The following is a 21,656-nucleotide window of genomic DNA, read 5'->3' as shown; positions in this document are numbered from 1 at the left end:
TCATGAGAATCTCCTCTCACAAATTATGTAAGGCTGGGCAGTGTATCTCCTTGTCATCAAACGCTAGACCAGAAATAGAAGTTGCCATTTTTTCCCTACTTCCTCGTTATGCAGACATAAGCACACTTGGCACCGTCGAGTTGCGGATGTTAACTTTCAACACAAGTTGTTATTTTTCAGTTTCGTCCTAAGAACAGATTTTAGTGGTAAAATAAAAAGGGATACATTTTTAGTGCCATTTAGGCGAAATGGAATTCTAAGCATCACTCCAGTCAAAACAGCCTCTGCAAACGTTCCATTCCATTCATTTGCTATGGGCTCGCGCAAGTGTTCCAGCTTAGCCAACGTTCTTGTGCCATTTTCAGCTTTGGGTGAATTTTGACTCGTTCTATTGTCCAGCCTAATCTCAGTACAAGAGGCGTCACTACAGTCCCTGGTTCGAATCTAGGCTGTATCACATCCGGCCGTGATTGGGAGTCCCATAGGGCGGCGCACAATTGTCCCAGCGTCGTCCGGGTTTGGCCGTCATTGTAAATAAGAATTTGTTCTTAACTGACTTGCCTAGTCAAATAAATAAATAAATATAAGTCTGCTTGATTACAAATGACGTAACCAATATGTTACACATCCACCAGATACCTCTCCTCTCCTCCACATCCACCAGACACCTCTCCTCTCCTCCCCATCCACCAGATACCTCTCCTCTCCTCCCCATCCACCAGATACCTCTCCTCTCCTCCCCATCCACCAGATACCTCTCCTCTCCTCCCCATCCACCAGATACCTCTCCTCTCCTCCCCATCCACCAGATACCTCTCCTCTCCTCCCCATCCACCAGATACCTCTCCTCTCCTCCACATCCACCAGATACCTCTCCTCCACATCCACCAGATACCTCTCCTCCACATCCACCAGATACCTCTCCTCCACATCCACCAGATACCTCTCCTCCACATCCACCAGATACCTCTCCTCCACATCCACCAGATACCTCTCCTCCACATCCACCAGATACCTCTCCTCTCCTCCACATCCACCAGATACCTCTCCTCTCCTCCACATCCACCAGATACCTCTCCTCACATCCACCAGATACCTCTCCTCACATCCACCAGATACCTCTCCTCCACATCCACCAGATACCTCTCCTCCACATCCACCAGATACCTCTCCTCTCCTCCACATCCACCAGATACCTCTCCTCTCCATCCACCAGATTCCTCTCCTCTCCATCCACCAGATTCCTCTCCTGTCCATCCACCAGATACCTCTCCTCTCCTCCACCAGATACCTCTCCTCCACATCCACCAGATACTTCTCCTCTCCTCCACATCCACCAGATACCTCTCCTCTCCTCCACATCCACCAGACACCTCTCCTCTCCTCCACATCCACCAGACACCTCTCCATCACCAGATACCTCTCCTCCACATCCACCAGACACCTCTCCTCTCCTCCCCATCCACCAAATACCTCTCCTCTCCTCCCCATCCACCAGACACCTCTCCTCTCCTCCCCATCCACCAGACACCTCTCCTCTCCCATCCACCAGACACCTCTCCTCTCCTCCCCATCCACCAGATACCTCTCCTCTCCTCCCCATCCACCTCTCCTCTCCTCCCCATCCACCAGATACCTCTCCTCTCCATCCACCAGATACCTCTCTCTCCTCCCCATCCACCAGATACCTCTCCTCTCCTCCCCATCCACCAGATACCTCTCCTCTCCTCCCCATCCACCAGATACCTCTCCTCTCCTCCCCATCCACCAGATACCTCTCCTCTCCTCCCCATCCACCAGACACCTCTCCTCTCCTCTCCTCCCCATCCACCAGATACCTCTCCTCTCCTCCCCATCCACCTCTCCTCTCCTCCCCATCCACCAGATACCTCTCCTCTCCTCCCCATCCACCAGATACCTCTCCTCTCCATCCACCAGATACCTCTCCTCTCCATCCACCAGATACCTCTCCTCTCCTCCACCAGATACCTCTCCTCTCCTCCCCATCCACCAGATACCTCTCCTCTCCTCCCCATCCACCAGACACCTCTCCTCCCCATCCACCAGACACCTCTCCTCCACATCCACCAGATACCTCTCCTCCACATCCACCAGATACCTCTCCATCCACCAGATACCTCTCCATCCACCAGATACCTCTCCATCCACCAGATACCTCTCCATCCACCAGATACCTCTCCATCCACCAGATACTTCCTCTCCATCCACCAGATACCTCTCCTCTCCATCCACCAGATACCTCTCCTCTCCATCCACCAGATACCTCTCCTCTCCATCCACCAGATACCTCTCCTCTCCATCCACCAGATACCTCTCCTCTCCATCCACCAGATACCTCTCCTCTCCATCCACCAGATACCTCTCCTCTCCATCCACCAGATACCTCTCCTCTCCATCCACCAGATACCTCTCCTCTCCATCCACCAGATACCTCTCCTCTCCATCCACCAGATACCTCTCCTCTCCATCCACCAGATACCTCTCCTCTCCATCCACCAGATACCTCTCCTCTCCATCCACCAGATACCTCTCCTCCCCATCCACCAGATACCTCTCCTCTCCATCCACCAGATACCTCTCCATCCACCATATACCTCTCCTCCCCTCCACATCCACCAGATAACTCTCCCTCACACCCACCAGATACCTCTCCCTCACACCCACCAGATACCTCTCCCTCACACCCACCAGATACCTCTCCTCTCCATCCACCAGATTCCTCTCCATCCACCAGATACCTCTCCTCTCCTCCACACCCACCAGATACCTCTCCTCTCCCCACATCCACCAGATACCTCTCCTCTCCTCCCCACCCACCAGATACCTCTCCTCTCCTCCCCACCCACCAGATACCTCTCCTCTCCTCCCCACCCACCAGATACCTCTCCTCTCCTCCCCACCCACCAGATACCTCTCCTCTCCTCCCCACCCACCAGATACCTTCCTCTCCTCCCCACCCACCAGATACCTCTCCTCTCCTCCCCACCCACCAGATACCTCTCCTCCCCACCCACCAGATACCTCTCCTCTCCTCCCCACCCACCAGATACCTCTCCTCTCCTCCCCACCCACCAGATACCTCTCCTCTCCTCCCCACCCACCAGATACCTCTCCTCCCCACCCACCAGATACCTCTCCTCCCCACCCACCAGATACCTCTCCTCCCCACCCACCAGATACCTCTCCTCTCCTCCCCACCCACCAGATACCTCTCCTCTCCTCCCCACCCACCAGATACCTCTCCTCTCCTCCCCACCCACCAGATACCTCTCCTCTCCTCCACATCCACCAGATACCTCTCCTCTCCTCCCCACCCACCAGATACCTCTCCTCTCCTCCCCACCCACCAGATTCCTCTCCTCTCCTCCACATCCACCAGATACCTCTCCTCTCCTCCACATCCACCAGATACCTCTCCTCTCCTCCCCACCCACCAGATACCTCTCCCTCACACCCACCAGATACCTCTCCTCTCCATCCACCAGATACCTCTCCTCCCCATCCACCAGATACCTCTCCTCTCCATCCACCAGATACCTCTCCATCCACCAGATACCTCTCCATCCACCATATACCTCTCCTCCCCTCCACATCCACCAGATAACTCTCCTCCCCTCCACATCCACCAGATAACTCTCCCTCACACCCACCAGATACCTCTCCCTCACACCCACCAGATACCTCTCCCTCACACCCACCAGATACCTCTCCCTCACACCCACCAGATACCTCTCCTCTCCATCCACCAGATACCTCTCCTCTCCATCCACCAGATTCCTCTCCATCCACCAGATACCTCTCCTCTCCATCCACCAGATACCTCTCCTCTCCTCCACACCCACCAGATACCTCTCCTCTCCTCCACATCCACCAGATACCTCTCCTCTCCTCCCCATCCACCAGACACCTCTCCTCTCCTCCCACCAGATACCTCTCCTCTCCTCCCCACCCACCAGATACCTCTCCTCTCCTCCCCACCCACCAGATACCTCTCCTCTCCTCCCCACCCACCAGATACCTCTCCTCCCCACCCACCAGATACCTCTCCTCTCCTCCCCACCCACCAGATACCTCTCCTCTCCTCCCCACCCACCAGATACCTCTCCTCTCCTCCCCACCCACCAGATACCTCTCCTCCCCACCCACCAGATACCTCTCCTCTCCTCCCCACCCACCAGATACCTCTCCTCTCCTCCCCACCCACCAGATACCTCTCCTCTCCTCCCCACCCACCAGATACCTCTCCTCTCCTCCCCACCCACCAGATACCTCTCCTCTCCTCCCCACCCACCAGATACCTCTCCTCTCCTCCCCACCCACCAGATACCTCTCCTCTCCTCCCCACCCACCAGATACCTCTCCTCTCCTCCCCACCCACCAGATACCTCTCCTCTCCTCCCCACCCACCAGATACCTCTCCTCTCCTCCCCACCCACCAGATACCTCTCCTCTCCTCCCCACCCACCAGATACCTCTCCTCTCCTCCCCACCCACCAGATACCTCTCCTCTCCTCCCCACCCACCAGATACCTCTCCTCTCCTCCACATCCACCAGATACCTCTCCTCTCCTCCCCACCCACCAGATACCTCTCCTCTCCTCTCTCCCCACCCACCCACCAGATACCTCTCCTCTCCTCCCCACCCACCAGATACCTCTCCTCTCCTCCACATCCACCAGATACCTCTCCTCTCCTCCCCACCCACCAGATACCTCTCCTCTCCTCTCCTCCCCACCCACCCACCAGATACCTCTCCTCTCCTCCACATCCACCAGATACCTCTCCTCTCCTCCCCACCCACCAGATACCTCTCCTCTCCTCCCCACCCACCAGATACCTCTCCTCTCCTCCCCACCCACCAGATACCTCTCTCCTCCACACCCACCAGATACCTCTCCTCTCCTCCCCACCCACCAGATACCTCTCCTCTCCTCCCCACCCACCAGATACCTCTCCTCTCCTCCCCACCCACCAGATACCTCTCCTCTCCTCCCCACCCACCAGATACCTCTCCCTCACACCCACCAGATACCTCTCCTCTCCTCCCCACCCACCAGATACCTCTCCCTCACACCCACCAGATACCTCTCCTCTCCTCCACATCCACCAGATACCTCTCCTCTCCTCCACATCCACCAGATACCTCTCCTCTCCTCCCCACCCACCAGATACCTCTCCCTCACACCCACCAGATACCTCTCCCTCACACCCACCAGATACCTCTCCCTCACACCCACCAGATACCTCTCCTCTCCATCCACCAGATACCTCTCCTCTCCATCCACCAGATACCTCTCCTCTCCATCCACCAGATTCCTCTCCATCCACCAGATACCTCTCCATCCACCAGATACCTCTCCTCTCCTCCACACCCACCAGATACCTCTCCTCTCCTCCACATCCACCAGATACCTCTCCTCTCCTCCCCATCCACCAGACACCTCTCCTCTCCTCCCCATCCACCAGACACCTCTCCTCTCCTCCCCATCCACCAGATACCTCTCCTCTCCTCCCCACCCACCAGATACCTCTCCTCTCCTCCCCACCCACCAGATACCTCTCCTCTCCTCCCCACCCACCAGATACTCTCCTCTCCTCCCCACCCACCAGATACCTCTCCTCTCCTCCCCACCCACCAGATACCTCTCCTCTCCTCCCCACCCACCAGATACCTCTCCTCTCCTCCCCACCCACCAGATACCTCTCCTCTCCTCCCCACCCACCAGATACCTCTCCTCTCCTCCCCACCCACCAGATACCTCTCCTCTCCTCCCCATCCACCAGATACCTCTCCTCTCCTCCCCATCCACCAGATACCTCTCCTCCCCACCCACCAGATACCTCTCCTCTCCTCCCCACCCACCAGATACCTCTCCTCTCCTCCCCACCCACCTCTCCTCTCCTCCCCATCCACCAGATACCTCTCCTCTCCTCCCCATCCACCAGATACCTCTCCTCTCCTCCCCACCCACCAGATACCTCTCCTCTCCTCCCCACCCACCAGATACCTCTCCTCTCCTCCCCACCCACCAGATACCTCTCCTCTCCTCCCCACCCACCAGATACCTCTCCTCTCCTCCCCATCCACCAGATACCTCTCCTACACACCCACCAGATACCTCTCCTCTCCTCCCCACCCACCAGATACCTCTCCTCTCCTCCCCACCCACCAGATACCTCTCCTCTCCTCCCCACCCACCAGATACCTCTCCTCTCCTCCCCACCCACCAGATACCTCTCCTCTCCTCCCCACCCACCAGATACCTCTCCTCTCCTCCCACATCCACCAGATACCTCTCCTCTCCTCCCCACCCACCAGATACCTCTCCTCTCCTCCCCACCCACCAGATACCTCTCCTCTCCTCCCCACCCACCAGATACCTCTCCCTCACACCCACCAGATACCTCTCCTCTCCTCCACATCCACCAGATACCTCTCCTCTCCTCCACATCCACCAGATACCTCTCCTCTCCTCCCCACCCACCAGATACCTCTCCTCCCCACCCACCAGATACCACTCCTCCACATCCACCAGATACCTCTCCTCTCCTCCACATCCACCAGATACCTCTCCTCTCCTCCCCACCCACCAGATACCTCTCCCTCACACTCCCCCTTTTCCTAGAAATGAAAGGGTTAAGCGAGGCTGGGTAATGGGAGCTGACGTGGCAGACCTGACAATCTTTTTAAACAATGTTTTATGAGCCCAAACAACCAGGAAGTGTCTGTGTGAGGAGGGTGAAATCCAATAGCAGTAATGGCATTATGGAGGGATGGAATTAGAGGACAAATGAAGGAGAGGCACACGTCACTCTCTTCTTTAATCAACATCACCCACAACCATTCATCAGACAAACCACATTACACCACACGTGCAAATGTCTACTTAGTTATTTTTATATCTAACAGATGGTCTTTCTCCACACATCCAAGAGATACATAACAGGTTGGGGCCAACAAGTACATTACAATATGTTGTTTTTAGTGCTCCCTACATCTCTATGTCACTGCTCACATACACACTGTAGAGAGCGACAGAGGGGTACAGGTGAGACTAGAGGGCATCACACAAACTTTCAGAGGTGAGAAACAATGTTAAACTTTTCCTCATTAACTTCAAATCAAAACCCAATTTGTCATTACGCTCTATTGAAATGAGGTGTGTTCAATGTGTTAGAATGTGTGTGTGTGCCAGCCCCCAGACCTGTGCACCTGTTGGCATTCTCTCCTCCATTAAAAACAATCCTGTCTCATTAGTGGAATCAGAGCAGACATGGTCCGTTCCCTAATCCTGTCCCCCCTGCCCCCCCAACCCTCAGTCTGATTGACTCAGACATGGAGATGAGATGAGCAGGATCCCAGGCTCTAATTGAAGAGCTGAATTAGTGATTATAGCCCCCCCCTCCACACACACCTCTTGCTTCGGGGCACGTTTCCTTTAACGCTCATTTCCGAGCACAAATGTCACACTCCCATCATGCCACAGGCTCTCATTAATATTTCTGCATTTCCACAGTGCCCGATAACCACGCAGACACAGCCTGCGCAACGCGATAAAGGTTCCCCTCTCGGCCAGCGCGGTCAGATAAATCTTCCCCCCTCTGAGCCCTGTGTGAGACACCAGGGGAACTAAATAACAGACAGTCTCCAGAACACCTCTCACAGGTACACTACACTGGCAGAAGTGCTCAGTCTCCATCTCGGTCACTGTCCTTCTCTTTTCACATTTTACACTCTCTTCCTGTTCCTGTCACAACAGTCACTTCTAAAGCCCTGCTAGGTGTTGTGAGGGAGGTGTGTCCTGACCTCCACCACGTCCCAGTGGTGTGTGAACTGCTCCAGGGGGGTGGGGTAGAGGCTGAGGGGGGAGAGGGGGGAGGGAGGGAGCACGCTGTCATCCCCAGCCTCCTGCAGGGTGGACAGCTCATCAGATGAAAACCCTGAAAGAGAGAAAGATTGGTCAGTTTTCTTGGAGTGTACTTCTTCATGAACCTGAAGGTTCATCACATCTGTTGACCAGATATCAGTGAGACAGGAAATGTGAGGGCGGAGCCTGACCTGTCAGGGTGGAGAACAGGAAGCTGATGTAGTCAACATCACGCAGCGTCGCGTCCTGAGACCCTACTGACCAGCCACTCAAAGAGGACCTGAAACACACACAGGTTACTATGGAGTGAGAAAGAGGAGGGTCTGGAGAGTTGGTGGAGTGATTGAGCATAACAAAAGTCCTCTTACAGGATGGAGGATTGTTCCAGTTTGTTGTCTGACCATATGATCACACCTATGTCTATTTCTGTAGGCTTACCTGGAACTGTCCACATCACACAGAACTGAGTTTCCCCCGAGCAGACAGACAGACAGAGAGACAGACAGAGAGACAGAGAGATAGAGACAGAGAGATAGAGACAGAGACAGAGAGACAGAGAGAGAGACAGAGAGAGAGACAGAGAGACAGAGCGAGAGAGAGACAGAGAGACAGAGAGAGAGAGAGACAGAGAGACACAGAGAGAGAGAGAGAGAGAGACACAGAGAGAGAGAGAGACACAGAGAGAGAGAGAGACACACAGAGAGAGAGAGAGACACAGAGAGAGAGAGCAACACACAGAGAGAGAGCAAGACACAGAGAGAGCGAGACACAGAGAGAGAGACAGAGAGAGAGAGAGACACAGAGAGAGAGAGAGACACAGAGAGAGAGAGAGACACACAGAGAGAGAGAGAGACACAGAGAGAGAGCGAGACACAGAGAGAGAGCGAGACACAGAGAGAGAGCGAGACACAGAGAGAGCGAGACACAGAGAGAGAGACACAGAGAGAGAGACACAGAGAGAGAGACACAGAGAGAGAGACACAGAGAGAGAGACACAGAGAGAGAGACACAGAGAGAGAGACACAGAGAGAGACAGACTATGCGCAGGGTGGGGGTGAGGAGGAAGGGGGGGTCAGAGATAAATACATGGTGTGTTCTGTAACAGAGACACGTGACTTAACAAAAATAAAAATATCCCAATCCTTCCATGACGTCTCTGCCACATTCCACTGCCCCAACCCCTAGTGTCTCTCTCCACACACACACACACTGCCCCAACCCCTAGTCTCTACACACACACACACACACACACACACACACTGCCCCAACCCCTAGTCTCTACACACACACACTGCCCCAACCCCTAGTCTCTACACACACACACACTGCCCCAACCCCTAGTCTCTACACACACACACACTGCCCCAACCCCTAGTCTCTACACACACACACACACACACTGCCCCAACCCCTAGTCTCTACACACACACACACACACACTGCCCCAACCCTAGTCTCTACACACACACACACACACACACTGCCCCAACCCCTAGTCTCTACACACACACACACACAACACACACTGCCCCAACCCCTAGTCTCTACACACACACACACACACTGCCCCAACCCCTAGTCTCTACACACACACACACACACACACACACTGCCCCAACCCCTAGTCTCTCAAACACACACACACACACACACACACTGCCCCAACCCCTAGTCTCTACACACACACACACTGCCCCAACCCCTAGTCTCTACACACACACTGCCCCAACCCCTAGTCTCTACACACACACACACACTGCCCCAACCCCTAGTCTCTACACACACACACACACACACTGCCCCAACCCCTAGTCTCTACACACACACACACACACACACCCTCCCCTAGTCTCTACACACACACACACACTGCCCCAACCCCTAGTCTCTACACACACACACACACTGCCCCAACCCCCTAGTCTCTAACACACACACACACACACACTGCCCCAACCCCTAGTCTCTACACACACACACTGCCCCAACCCTAGTCTCTACACACACACACACACTGCCCCAACCCCTAGTCTCTACACACACACACACACTGCCCCAACCCCTAGTCTCTACACACACACACACACAGCCCCAACCCTAGTCTCTACACACACACTGCCCCAACCCCTAGTCTCTACACACACACACTGCCCCAACCCCTAGTCTCTACAACACACACACACACTGCCCCAACCCCTAGTCTCTACACACACACACACACACCCTAGTTCACACACACACACACTGCCCCAACCCCTAGTCTCTACACACACACACACACTGCCCCAACCCCTAGTCTCTACACACACACACACACACTGCCCCAACCCCTAGTCTCTACACACACACACACTGCCCTAACCCCTAGTCTCTACACACACACACTGCCCCAACCCCTAGTCTCTACACACACACACACACTGCTCCCAACCCCTAGTCTCTACACACACACACACTGCCCCAACCCCTAGTCTCTAACACACACACACACACACACACTGCCCCAACCCCTAGTCTCTACACACACACACACACACACTGCCCCAACCCCTAGTCTCTAACACACACACACACTGCCCCAACCCCTAGTCTCTAACACACACACACACACTGCCCCAACCCCTAGTCTCTCACACACACACACACACTGCCCCAACCCCTAGTCTCTACACACACACACACACTGCCCCAACCCCTAGTCTCTACACACACACACTCGCCAACCTAGTCTCTAACACACACACACACTGCCCCAACCCCTAGTCTCTCACACACACACACACACTGCCCCAACCCCTAGTCTCTACACACACACACACACACTGCCCCAACCCCTAGTCTCTACACACACACACACACTGCCCCAACCCCTAGTCTCTACACACACACACACACTGCCCCAACCCCTAGTCTCTACACACACACACACTGCCCCAACCCCTAGTCTCTACACACACACACACACTGCCCCAACCCCCTAGTCTCTACACACACACACACTTACCCCAGTCTCTAACACACACACACACACTGCCCCCAACCCCTAGTCTCTACACACACACACACACACTGCCCCAACCCCTAGTCTCTAACACACACACACACACTGCCCCAACCCCTAGTCTCTACACACACACACACACACTGCCCCAACCCCTAGTCTCTCACACACACACACACACACTGCCCCAACCCCTAGTCTCTAACACACACACACACACACTGCCCCAACCCCTAGTCTCTACACACACACACACTGCCCCAACCCCTAGTCTCTACACACACACACACTGCCCCCAACCCCTAGTCTCTACAACACACACACACACACTGCCCCAACCCCTAGTCTCTACACACACACACACACACTGCCCCAACCCCTAGTCTCTACACACACACACACTGCCCCAAACCCTAGTCTCTACACACACACACACACTGCCCCAACCCCTAGTCTCTACACACACACACACACACACTGCCCCCAACCCCTAGTCTCTACACACACACACACACACACTGCCCTAACCCCTAGTCTCTACACACACACACACTGCCCCAACCCCTAGTCTCTACACACACACACACACACACTGCCCCAACCCCTAGTCTCTACACACACACACACTGCCCCAACCCCTAGTCTCTAACACACACACACACACTGCCCCAACCCCTAGTCTCTACACACACACACACACACTGCCCCAACCCCTAGTCTCTACACACACACACACTGCCCCAACCCTAGTCTCTACACACACACACACACACTGCCCAACCCCTAGTCTCTACACACACACACACACACTGCCCCAACCCCTAGTCTCTACACACACACACACACACTGCCCCAACCCCTAGTCTCTACACACACACACACACTGCCCCAACCCCTAGTCTCTACACACACACACACACACTGCCCCAACCCCTAGTCTCTACACACACACACACACACATGCCCCAACCCCTAGTCTCTACACACACACACACACACTGCCCCAACCCCTAGTCTCTACACACACACACACACACACACTGCCCCAACCCCTAGTCTCTACCACACACACACACACTGCCCCAACCCCTAGTCTCTACACACACACACACACACTGCCCCAACCCCTAGTCTCTACACACACACACACTGCTAACCCCTAGTCTCTACACACACACACACACTGCCCCAACCCCTAGTCTCACACACACACACACTGCCCAACCCCTAGTCTCTCACACACACACACACTGCCCTAACCCCTAGTCTCTACACACACACTGCCCCACCCCTAGTCTCTACACACACACACACTGCCCCAACCCCTAGTCTCTCACACACACACACACTGCCCCAACCCCTAGTCTCTACCACACACACACACACTGCCCCAACCCCTAGTCTCTACACACACACACACACACTGCCCCAACCCCTAGTCTCTACACACACACACACTGCCCCAACCCCTAGTCTCTCAACACACACACACACTGCCCCCAACCCCTAGTCTCTACACACACACACACTGCCCCAACCCCTAGTCTCTACACACACACACACACACGCCCCAACCCTAGCTCACACACACACACACTGCCCCAACCCCTAGTCTCTACAGCACACACACACACTGCCCCAACCCCTAGTCTCTACACACACACACACACTGCCCCAACCCCTAGTCTCTACACACACACACACACTGCCCCAACCCCTAGTCTCTACACACACACACACTGCCCCAACCCCTAGTCTCTACACACACACACACTGCCCCAACCCCTAGTCTCTACACACACACACACACGCCCCTAACCCCTTAGTCTCTACACACACACACTGCCCCAACCCCTAGTCTCTACACACACACACACACTGCCCCAACCCCTAGTCTCTCACACACACACACACTGCCCCAACCCCTAGTCTCCGCACACACACTGCCCCCAACCCTAGTCTCTACACACACACCACACTGCTCCCAACCCCTAGTCTCTACACACACACACACACACACTGCCCCAACCCCTAGTCTCTAACACACACACACACTGCCCCAACCCCTAGTCTCTCCACACACACACACTGCCCCAACCCCTAGTCTCTACACACACACACACACACACTCAACCCCTAGTCTCTACACACACACACACACTGCCCCAACCCCTAGTCTCTACACACACACACACACTGCCCCAACCCCTAGTCTCTACACACACACACACTGCCCCAACCCCTAGTCTCCCCACACACACACTGCCCCAACCCCTTAGTCTCTACACACACACACTGCCCCAACCCCTAGTCTCTACACACACACACACACTGCCCCCAACCCCTAGTCTCTACACACACACACTGCCCCAACCCCTAGTCTCTGCACACACACACACTGCCCCCAACCCCTAGTCTCTACACACACACACACACCCACACACACACACACTGCCCCCAACCCCTAGTCTCTACACACACACACACTGCCCAACCCCTAGTCTCTACACACACACACACACACTGCCCCAACCCCCTAGTCTCTACACACACACACTGCCCCAACCCCTAGTCTCTACACACACACACACACTGCCCTAACCCCTAGTCTCTACACACACACACACACACACTGCCCTAACAGTCTCTACACACACACACACTGCCCTAACCCCTAGTCTCTACACACACACACACTGCCCCAACCCCTAGTCTCTGCACACACACACACACTGCCCCAACCCCTAGTCTCTACACACACACTGCCCCCAACCCTAGTCTCTACACACACACACACACACTGCCCCAACCCCTAGTCTCTACCCACACACACACACACACACACTGCCCCAACCCCTAGTCTCTACACACACACACACACTCCCTAACCCCTAGTCTCTGCACACACACACACTGCCCAAACCCTAGTCTCTACACACACACACACACTGCCCCAACCCCTAGTCTCTACAACACACACACACTGCCCCAACCCCTAGTCTCTACACACACACACACACACCTGCTCCCACACACACACACTGCCCCAACCCTAGTCTCTACACACCACACACACACTGCCCCAACCCCTAGTCTCTAACACACACACACACTGCTCCCAACCCCTAGTCTCTACACACACACACACTGCCAACCCCTAGTCTCTACACACACACACACACACTGCCCTAACCCCTAGTCTCTGCACACACACACACACTGCTCCCAACCCCTAGTCTCCCCACACACACACACACACTGCCCCTAACCCCTAGTCTCTACACACACACACTGCCCCAACCCCTTAGTCTCCACACACACACACACACTGCCCCAACCCCTAGTCTCTAACACACACACACACTGCCCCAACCCTAGTCTCTAACACACACACACTGCCCCAACCCCTTAGTCTCACACACACACACACACTGCCCTAACCCCTAGTCTCTACACACACACACACACACTGCTAACCCCTGGTCTCTACACACACACACACTGTCCCAACCCTAGTCTCCACACACACACACTGCCCCAACCCCTAGTCTCTACACACACACACACACGCCCAACCCTAGCTCGCACACACACACACACTGCCCCAACCCTAGTCTCTACACACACACTGCCCCAACCCCTAGTCTCTACACACACACACTGCCCCTAACCCCTAGTCTCTGCACACACACACACACACTGCCCCAACCCCTAGTCTCTACACACACACACACTGCCCCCACCCCTAGTCTCTACACACACACACACGCCCCTAACCCCTAGTCTCTACACACACACACACACTGCTCCTAACCCCTAGTCTCTACACACACACACACTGCCCCAACCCCTAGTCTCTACACACACACACTGCCCCAACCCCTAGTCTCTAACACACACACACACTGCTCCCAACCCCTAGTCTCTACACACACACACACTGCCCAACCCCTAGTCTCTACACACACACACTGCCCCCAACCCCTAGTCTCTACACACACACACACACTGCTCCCAACCCCTAGTCTCTACCACACACACACTGCCCCAACCCCTAGTCTCACACACACACACTGCCCCCAACTCCCTAGTCTCTACACACACACACACACACACCACCCTAGTCTCTACACACACACACACTGCGCCCAACCCCTAGTCTCTACACACACACACTGCCCCAACCCCTAGTCTCTAACAACACACACACACTGCCCCAACCCCTTTAGTCTCTACACACACACTGCCCCAACCCCTAGTCTCTACACACACACACTGCTCCTAACCCCTAGTCTCTACACACACACACACTGCCCTAACCCTGGTCTCTACACACACACACACACTGCCCCAACCCCTAGTCTCTCACACACACACACACACTGCCCCAACCCCTAGTCTCTGACACACACACACTGCCCTAACCCCTTGGTCTCTCTACACACACACACTGCCCCAACCCCTAGTCTCTACACACACACACACACTGCCCCAACCCCTAGTCTCTACACACACACACTGCCCCAACCCCTAGTCTCTAAACACACACACACACACTGCCCTAACCCCTAGTTCTGCACACACACACACTGCCCCAACCCCTAGTCTCTACACACACTGCCAACCCTTTAGTCTCTACACACACACTGCCCCAACCCTAGTCTCTCACACACACACACACACACTGCCCCAACCCCTAGTCTCTCACACACACACACACTGCCCCAACCCTAGTCTCACACACACACACACACACTGCCCCAACCCCTAGTCTCTACACACACACACACACTGCCCCAACCCCTTAGTCTCTGCACACACACACACACTGCCCCAACCCCTAGTCTCTCACACACACACACGCCCTAACCCCTAGTCTCTCACACACACACACACTGCCCCAACCCCTAGTCTCTACACACACACACACTGCCCCAACCCCTAGTCTCTGCACACACACACACTGCCCCCAACCCCTAGTCTCTAACACACACACACACACTGCCCCAACCCTAGTCTCTACACACACACACACACACCACTGCCCCAACCCCTAGTCTCTACACACATACACACTGCCCCAACCCCTAGTCTCTACACACACACACACTGCCCCAACCCCTGGTCTCTACACACACACACACTGCCCCAACCCCTAGTCTCTAAACACACACACACTGCCCCAACCCCTTTGGTCTCTACACACACACACACTGCCCCAACCCCTAGTCTCTACACACACACACACTGCCCAACCCCACTACACACACACTGCTCCCAACCCCTAGTCTCTCACACACACACACTGCCCAACCCCTAGTCTCTACACACACACACTGCCCCAACCCTTAGTCTCTAACACACACACACACACTGCCCCAACCCCTAGCCTACACACACACACACACACACTGCCCCAACCCCTAGTCTCTACACACACACACACACTGCCCCAACCCCTAGTCTCTACACACACACACACTGCCCCAACCCCTAGTCTCTACACACACACACACACTGCCCCAACCCCTAGTCTCTACACACACACACACTGCCCCTAACCCCTAGTCTCTACACACACACACAACTGCCCCAACCCCTAGTCTCTACACACACACACACACTGCCCCAACCCCTAGTCTCTAACAACACACACACACTGCCCCAACCCCTAGTCTCATACACACACACACACTGCCCCAACCCCTAGTCTCTACACACACACACACACTGCCCCAACCCCTAGTCTCTACACACACACACACCAACTCCCTAGTCTTCACACACACACTGCCCCAACCCCTAGTCTCTACCACACACACACACACACACACACTGCCCCAACCCCTAGTCTCTACACACACACACACACACTGCCCCAACCCCTAGTCTCTACACACACACACACTGCCCCAACCCCTAGTCTCTACACACACACACACACTGCCCCAACCCCTAGTCTCTACACACACACACTGCCCCAACCCCTAGTCTCTACACACACACACACTGCCCCAACCCCTAGTCTCTACACACACACCACACACACACACACACTGCGCCCCCTAGTCTCTACACACACACACACACTGCCCCAACCCCTAGTCTCTACACACACACACACGCTCCCAACCCTAGTCTACACACACACACACTGCCCCAACCCCTAGTCTCTACACACACACACACACTGCCCCAACCCCTAGTCTCTCACACACACACACACTGCCCCAACCCCTAGTCTCTAACACACACACACACACTGCCCCAACCCCTAGTCTCTAACACACACACACTGCCCCAACCCCTAGTCTCTACACACCCTCACACACACACACACTGCCCCAACCCCTAGTCTCTAACACACACACACACACTGCCCCAACCCCTAGTCTCTACACACACACACACTGCCCCAACCCCTAGTCTCTACACACACACACACACTGCCCCAACCCCTAGTCTCTACACACACACACTGCCCCAACCCCTAGTCTCTACACACACACACACACACTGCCCCAACCCCTAGTCTCTACACACACACACACACACGCCCCAACCCCTAGTCTCTAACAACACACACACTGCCCCTAACCCTAGTCTCTACACACACACACACACACACACACACCACCTAGTCTCCACACACACACACACTGCCCAACCCCTAGTCTTTACACACACACACACACTGCCCCAACCCCTAGTCTCTACACACACACACACACTGCCCCAACCCCTAGTCTCTACACACACACACACACTGCCCAACCCCTGGTCTCTACACACACACTGCCCCCAACCCCTAGTCTCTACACACACACACACACTGCCCCAACCCCTAGTCTCTACACACACACACACTGCCCTAACCCCTAGTCTCTAACACACACACACACTGCCCCAACCCCTAGTCTCTACACACACACACTGCCCTAACCCCTAGTCTCTACACACACACACACACACTGCCCCTTTAACCCCTAGTCTCTAACACACACACACACACACTGCCCCAACCCTAGTCTCTACACACACACACACACTGCCCCAACCCCTAGTCTCTACACACACACACCCCTGCTCACACCCCTAGTCTCTCACACACACACACTGCCCCAACCCCTAGTCTCTCACACACACACACTGCCCCAACCCTAGTCTCTACACACACACACACACACTGCCCCAACCCCTAGTCTCTACACACACACACACTGCCCCAACCCCTTTAGTCTCACACACACACACTGCCCTAACCCCTTAGTCTCTGCACACACACACACACACTGCCCCAACCCCTAGTCTCTACACACACACACACACACTGCCCCAACCCCTAGTCTCTACACACACACACACACACACACTGCCCCAACCCCTAGTCTCACACACACACACACACACTGCCCCAACCCCTAGTCTCTACACACACACACACTGCCCCCAACCCCTAGTCTCTAACACACACACACACACACACTGCCCCAACCCCTAGTCTCTACACACACACGCCAAACCCTAGTCCACACACACACTGCCCTAACCCCTAGTCTCTACACACACACACACACACTGCCCCAACCCCTAGGTCTCTACACACACACACACACTGCCCCTAACCCCTAGTCTCACACACACACACACTGCCCCAACCCCTAGTTCTCTAACACACACACTGCCCCAACCCCTAGTCTCTACACACACACACACACACACCCTAGTCTCACACACACACACTGCCCCAACCCCTAGTCTCTACACACACACACTGCTCCTAACCCCTAGTCTCTACACACACACACACACTGCCCCAACCCCTAGTCTCTGCACCACACACACACACACTGCCCCAACCCTAGTCTCTCACACACACACACTGCCCCAACCCCTAGTCTCCACACACACACACTGCCCCAACCCCTAGTCTCTGCACACACACACACACACACTGCCCCCAACCCCTAGTCTCTAACACACACACACACACACTGCCCCAACCCCTAGTCTCTACAACACACACACTGCCCCAACCCCTAGTCTCTACACACACACACACTGCCCCAACCCCTAGTCTCTAACCACACACACACACACACTGCCCTAACCCTAGTCTCTCACACACACACACTGAACCCCTAGTCTCGTACACACACACACACTGCCCCAACCCTAGTCTCTACACACACACACACACACTGCCCCAACCCCTAGTCTCTACACACACACACACACACTGCCCCAACCCCTAGTCTCTACACACACACACTGCCCCAACCCCTAGTCTCTAACACACACACACACACTGCCCAACCCCTAGTCTCTACACACACACACACTGCCCTAACCCCTAGTCTCTACACACACACACTGCCCCAACCCTAGTCTCAACACACACACACACACACACTGCCCCTAACCCTAGCTCTCTAACACACACACACACTGCCCCAACCCCTAGTCTCCACACACACACACACACACTGCCCCAACCCCTAGTCTCTACACACACACAACACCTGCCCCAACCCTAGTCTCTACACACACACACACACTGCCCCAACCCCTAGTCTCTACACACACACACACTGCTCCCAACCCTAGTCTCTACACACACACACTGCCCCAACCCCTAGTCTCTACACACACACACTGCCCCCAACCCCTAGTCTCCACACACACACACACTGCCCCAACCCCTAGTCTCAAACACACACACACTGCCCCAACCCCTAGTCTCACACACACACACACTGCCCCAACCCTAGTCTCCACACACACACACACTGCCCCACCCCTAGTCTCACACACACACCGCCTCAACACCCTGGTCTCTCACACACACACACTGCCCCAACCCCTAGTCTCTACACACACACTGCCCCAACCCCTAGTCTCTAACACACACACACTGCCCCAACCCCTAGTCTCTACACACACACACACACACACTGCCCCAACCCCTAGTCTCTACAACACACACACACACTGCCCTAACCCCTAGTCTCTACACACACACACTGCCCCAACCCCTAGTCTCTAACACACACACACACACACTGCCCCAACCCCTAGTCTCTACACACACACACACACACAGGCACACCACACACACACACACTGCCCCAACCCCTAGTCTCTACACACACACACACACTGCCCCAACCCCTAGTCTCTACACACACACACACACTGCCCCAACCCCTAGTCTCTACACACACACCCCTAACCCTTAGTCTCTACACACACACACACTGCCCCTAACCCTTTAGTCTCTACACACACACACACACTGCCCTAACCCCTAGTCTCTGCAACACACACACACACACTGCCCCAACCCCTAGTCTCTACACACACACACACACTGCCCCAACCCCTAGTCTCTACACACACACACACACACACTGCCCCAGCCCCTAGTCTCTACACACACACACACACACTGCCCCAACCCCTAGTCTCTACACACACACACCCACACACGCCCCAACCCCTAGTCTCTACACACACACACACACTGCCCCAACCCTAGTCTCTACACACACACACACTGCCCCTAACCCCTAGTCTCTACACACACACACACACCAGTCTGCCACACACACACTGCCCCTAACCCTTAGTCTCTACACACACACACTGCCCCAACCCCTAGTCTCTAACACACACACTGCCCAACCCTAGTCTCTACACACACACACTGCCCCAACCCCTAGTCTCTCAAACACACACACACACTGCCCCAACCCCTAGTCTCTACCACACACACACACACACTGCCCCCAACCCCTAGTCTCTACACACACACACACACTGCCCAACCCCTAGTCTCAAACAACACACACACTGCCCCAACCCCTAGTCTCTACACACACACACACACTGCCCCAACCCCTAGTCTCTACACACACACACACTGCCCCAACCCCTAGTCTCTACACAACACACCCTAGTCTCTACACACACACACACAACCAACCAGTTACACACACACACACACTGCCCCAACCCCTAGTCTCACACACACACACACACTGCCCCAACCCCTAGTCTCTACACACACACACACTGCCCCCAACCCCTAGTCTCTACACACACACACACACACTGCCCCAACCCCTAGTCTCTACACACACACACACACTGCCCCAACCCCTAGTCTCTACACACACACACACACACACACGCTCCCAACCCCTAGTCTCTACACACACACACTGCCCTAACCCCTAGTCTCTCACACACACACACACTGCCCCAACCCCTAGTCTCTAACACACACACACACACTGCCCTAACCCCTAGTCTCTACACACACACATGCCCCAACCCTAGTCTCTAACACACACACTGCCCCAACCCCTAGTCTCTACACACACACACTGCCACCCTAGTCTCTACACACACACACACACACACTGCCCCAACCCCTAGTCTCACACACACACACACACACACTGCCCCAACCCCTAGTCTCTACACACACACTGCCCCAACCCCTAGTCTCTACACACACACAACTGCCCCAACCCCTAGTCTCTACACACACACACACCTGCCCTAACCCCTAGTCTCTACACACACACACACTGCCCCAACCCTAGTCTCTACACACACACACACACACTGCCCCAACCCCTAGTCTCTACACACACACACACACACACACACCACACACACACACACTGAATTAGTCTTGCACACACACACACACTGCCCCAACCCCTAGTCTCTACACACACACACACTGCCCCAACCCT

At 55.0% G+C, this 21,656-nt stretch overlaps 1 protein-coding gene across 1 annotated transcript in view; it reads right to left on the bottom strand.

Annotated features, from left to right (window-relative positions):
* The window catches only part of LOC106605938 (testis-expressed protein 10 homolog), a 50,717-nt gene that overhangs the window by 2,940 nt on the left and 26,121 nt on the right, over positions 1–21,656 (bottom strand). The window contains exons 12-13 of the mRNA XM_045719020.1: positions 8,081–8,169; positions 7,829–7,962 (exon numbers count right to left, since the gene is read on the bottom strand). Of these exons, the coding sequence (XP_045574976.1) occupies positions 7,829–7,962; positions 8,081–8,169 (223 nt within the window). The remainder of the gene's footprint in view (positions 1–7,828; positions 7,963–8,080; positions 8,170–21,656) is intronic.

Source organism: Salmo salar, chromosome ssa05, assembly GCF_905237065.1.
Source record: "Salmo salar chromosome ssa05, Ssal_v3.1, whole genome shotgun sequence".
NCBI lineage: Eukaryota > Metazoa > Chordata > Actinopteri > Salmoniformes > Salmonidae > Salmo > Salmo salar.
The sequence above is the reverse complement of the archived record's forward strand: the minus strand, read 5'-3'. Positions and strand labels throughout refer to the sequence as shown.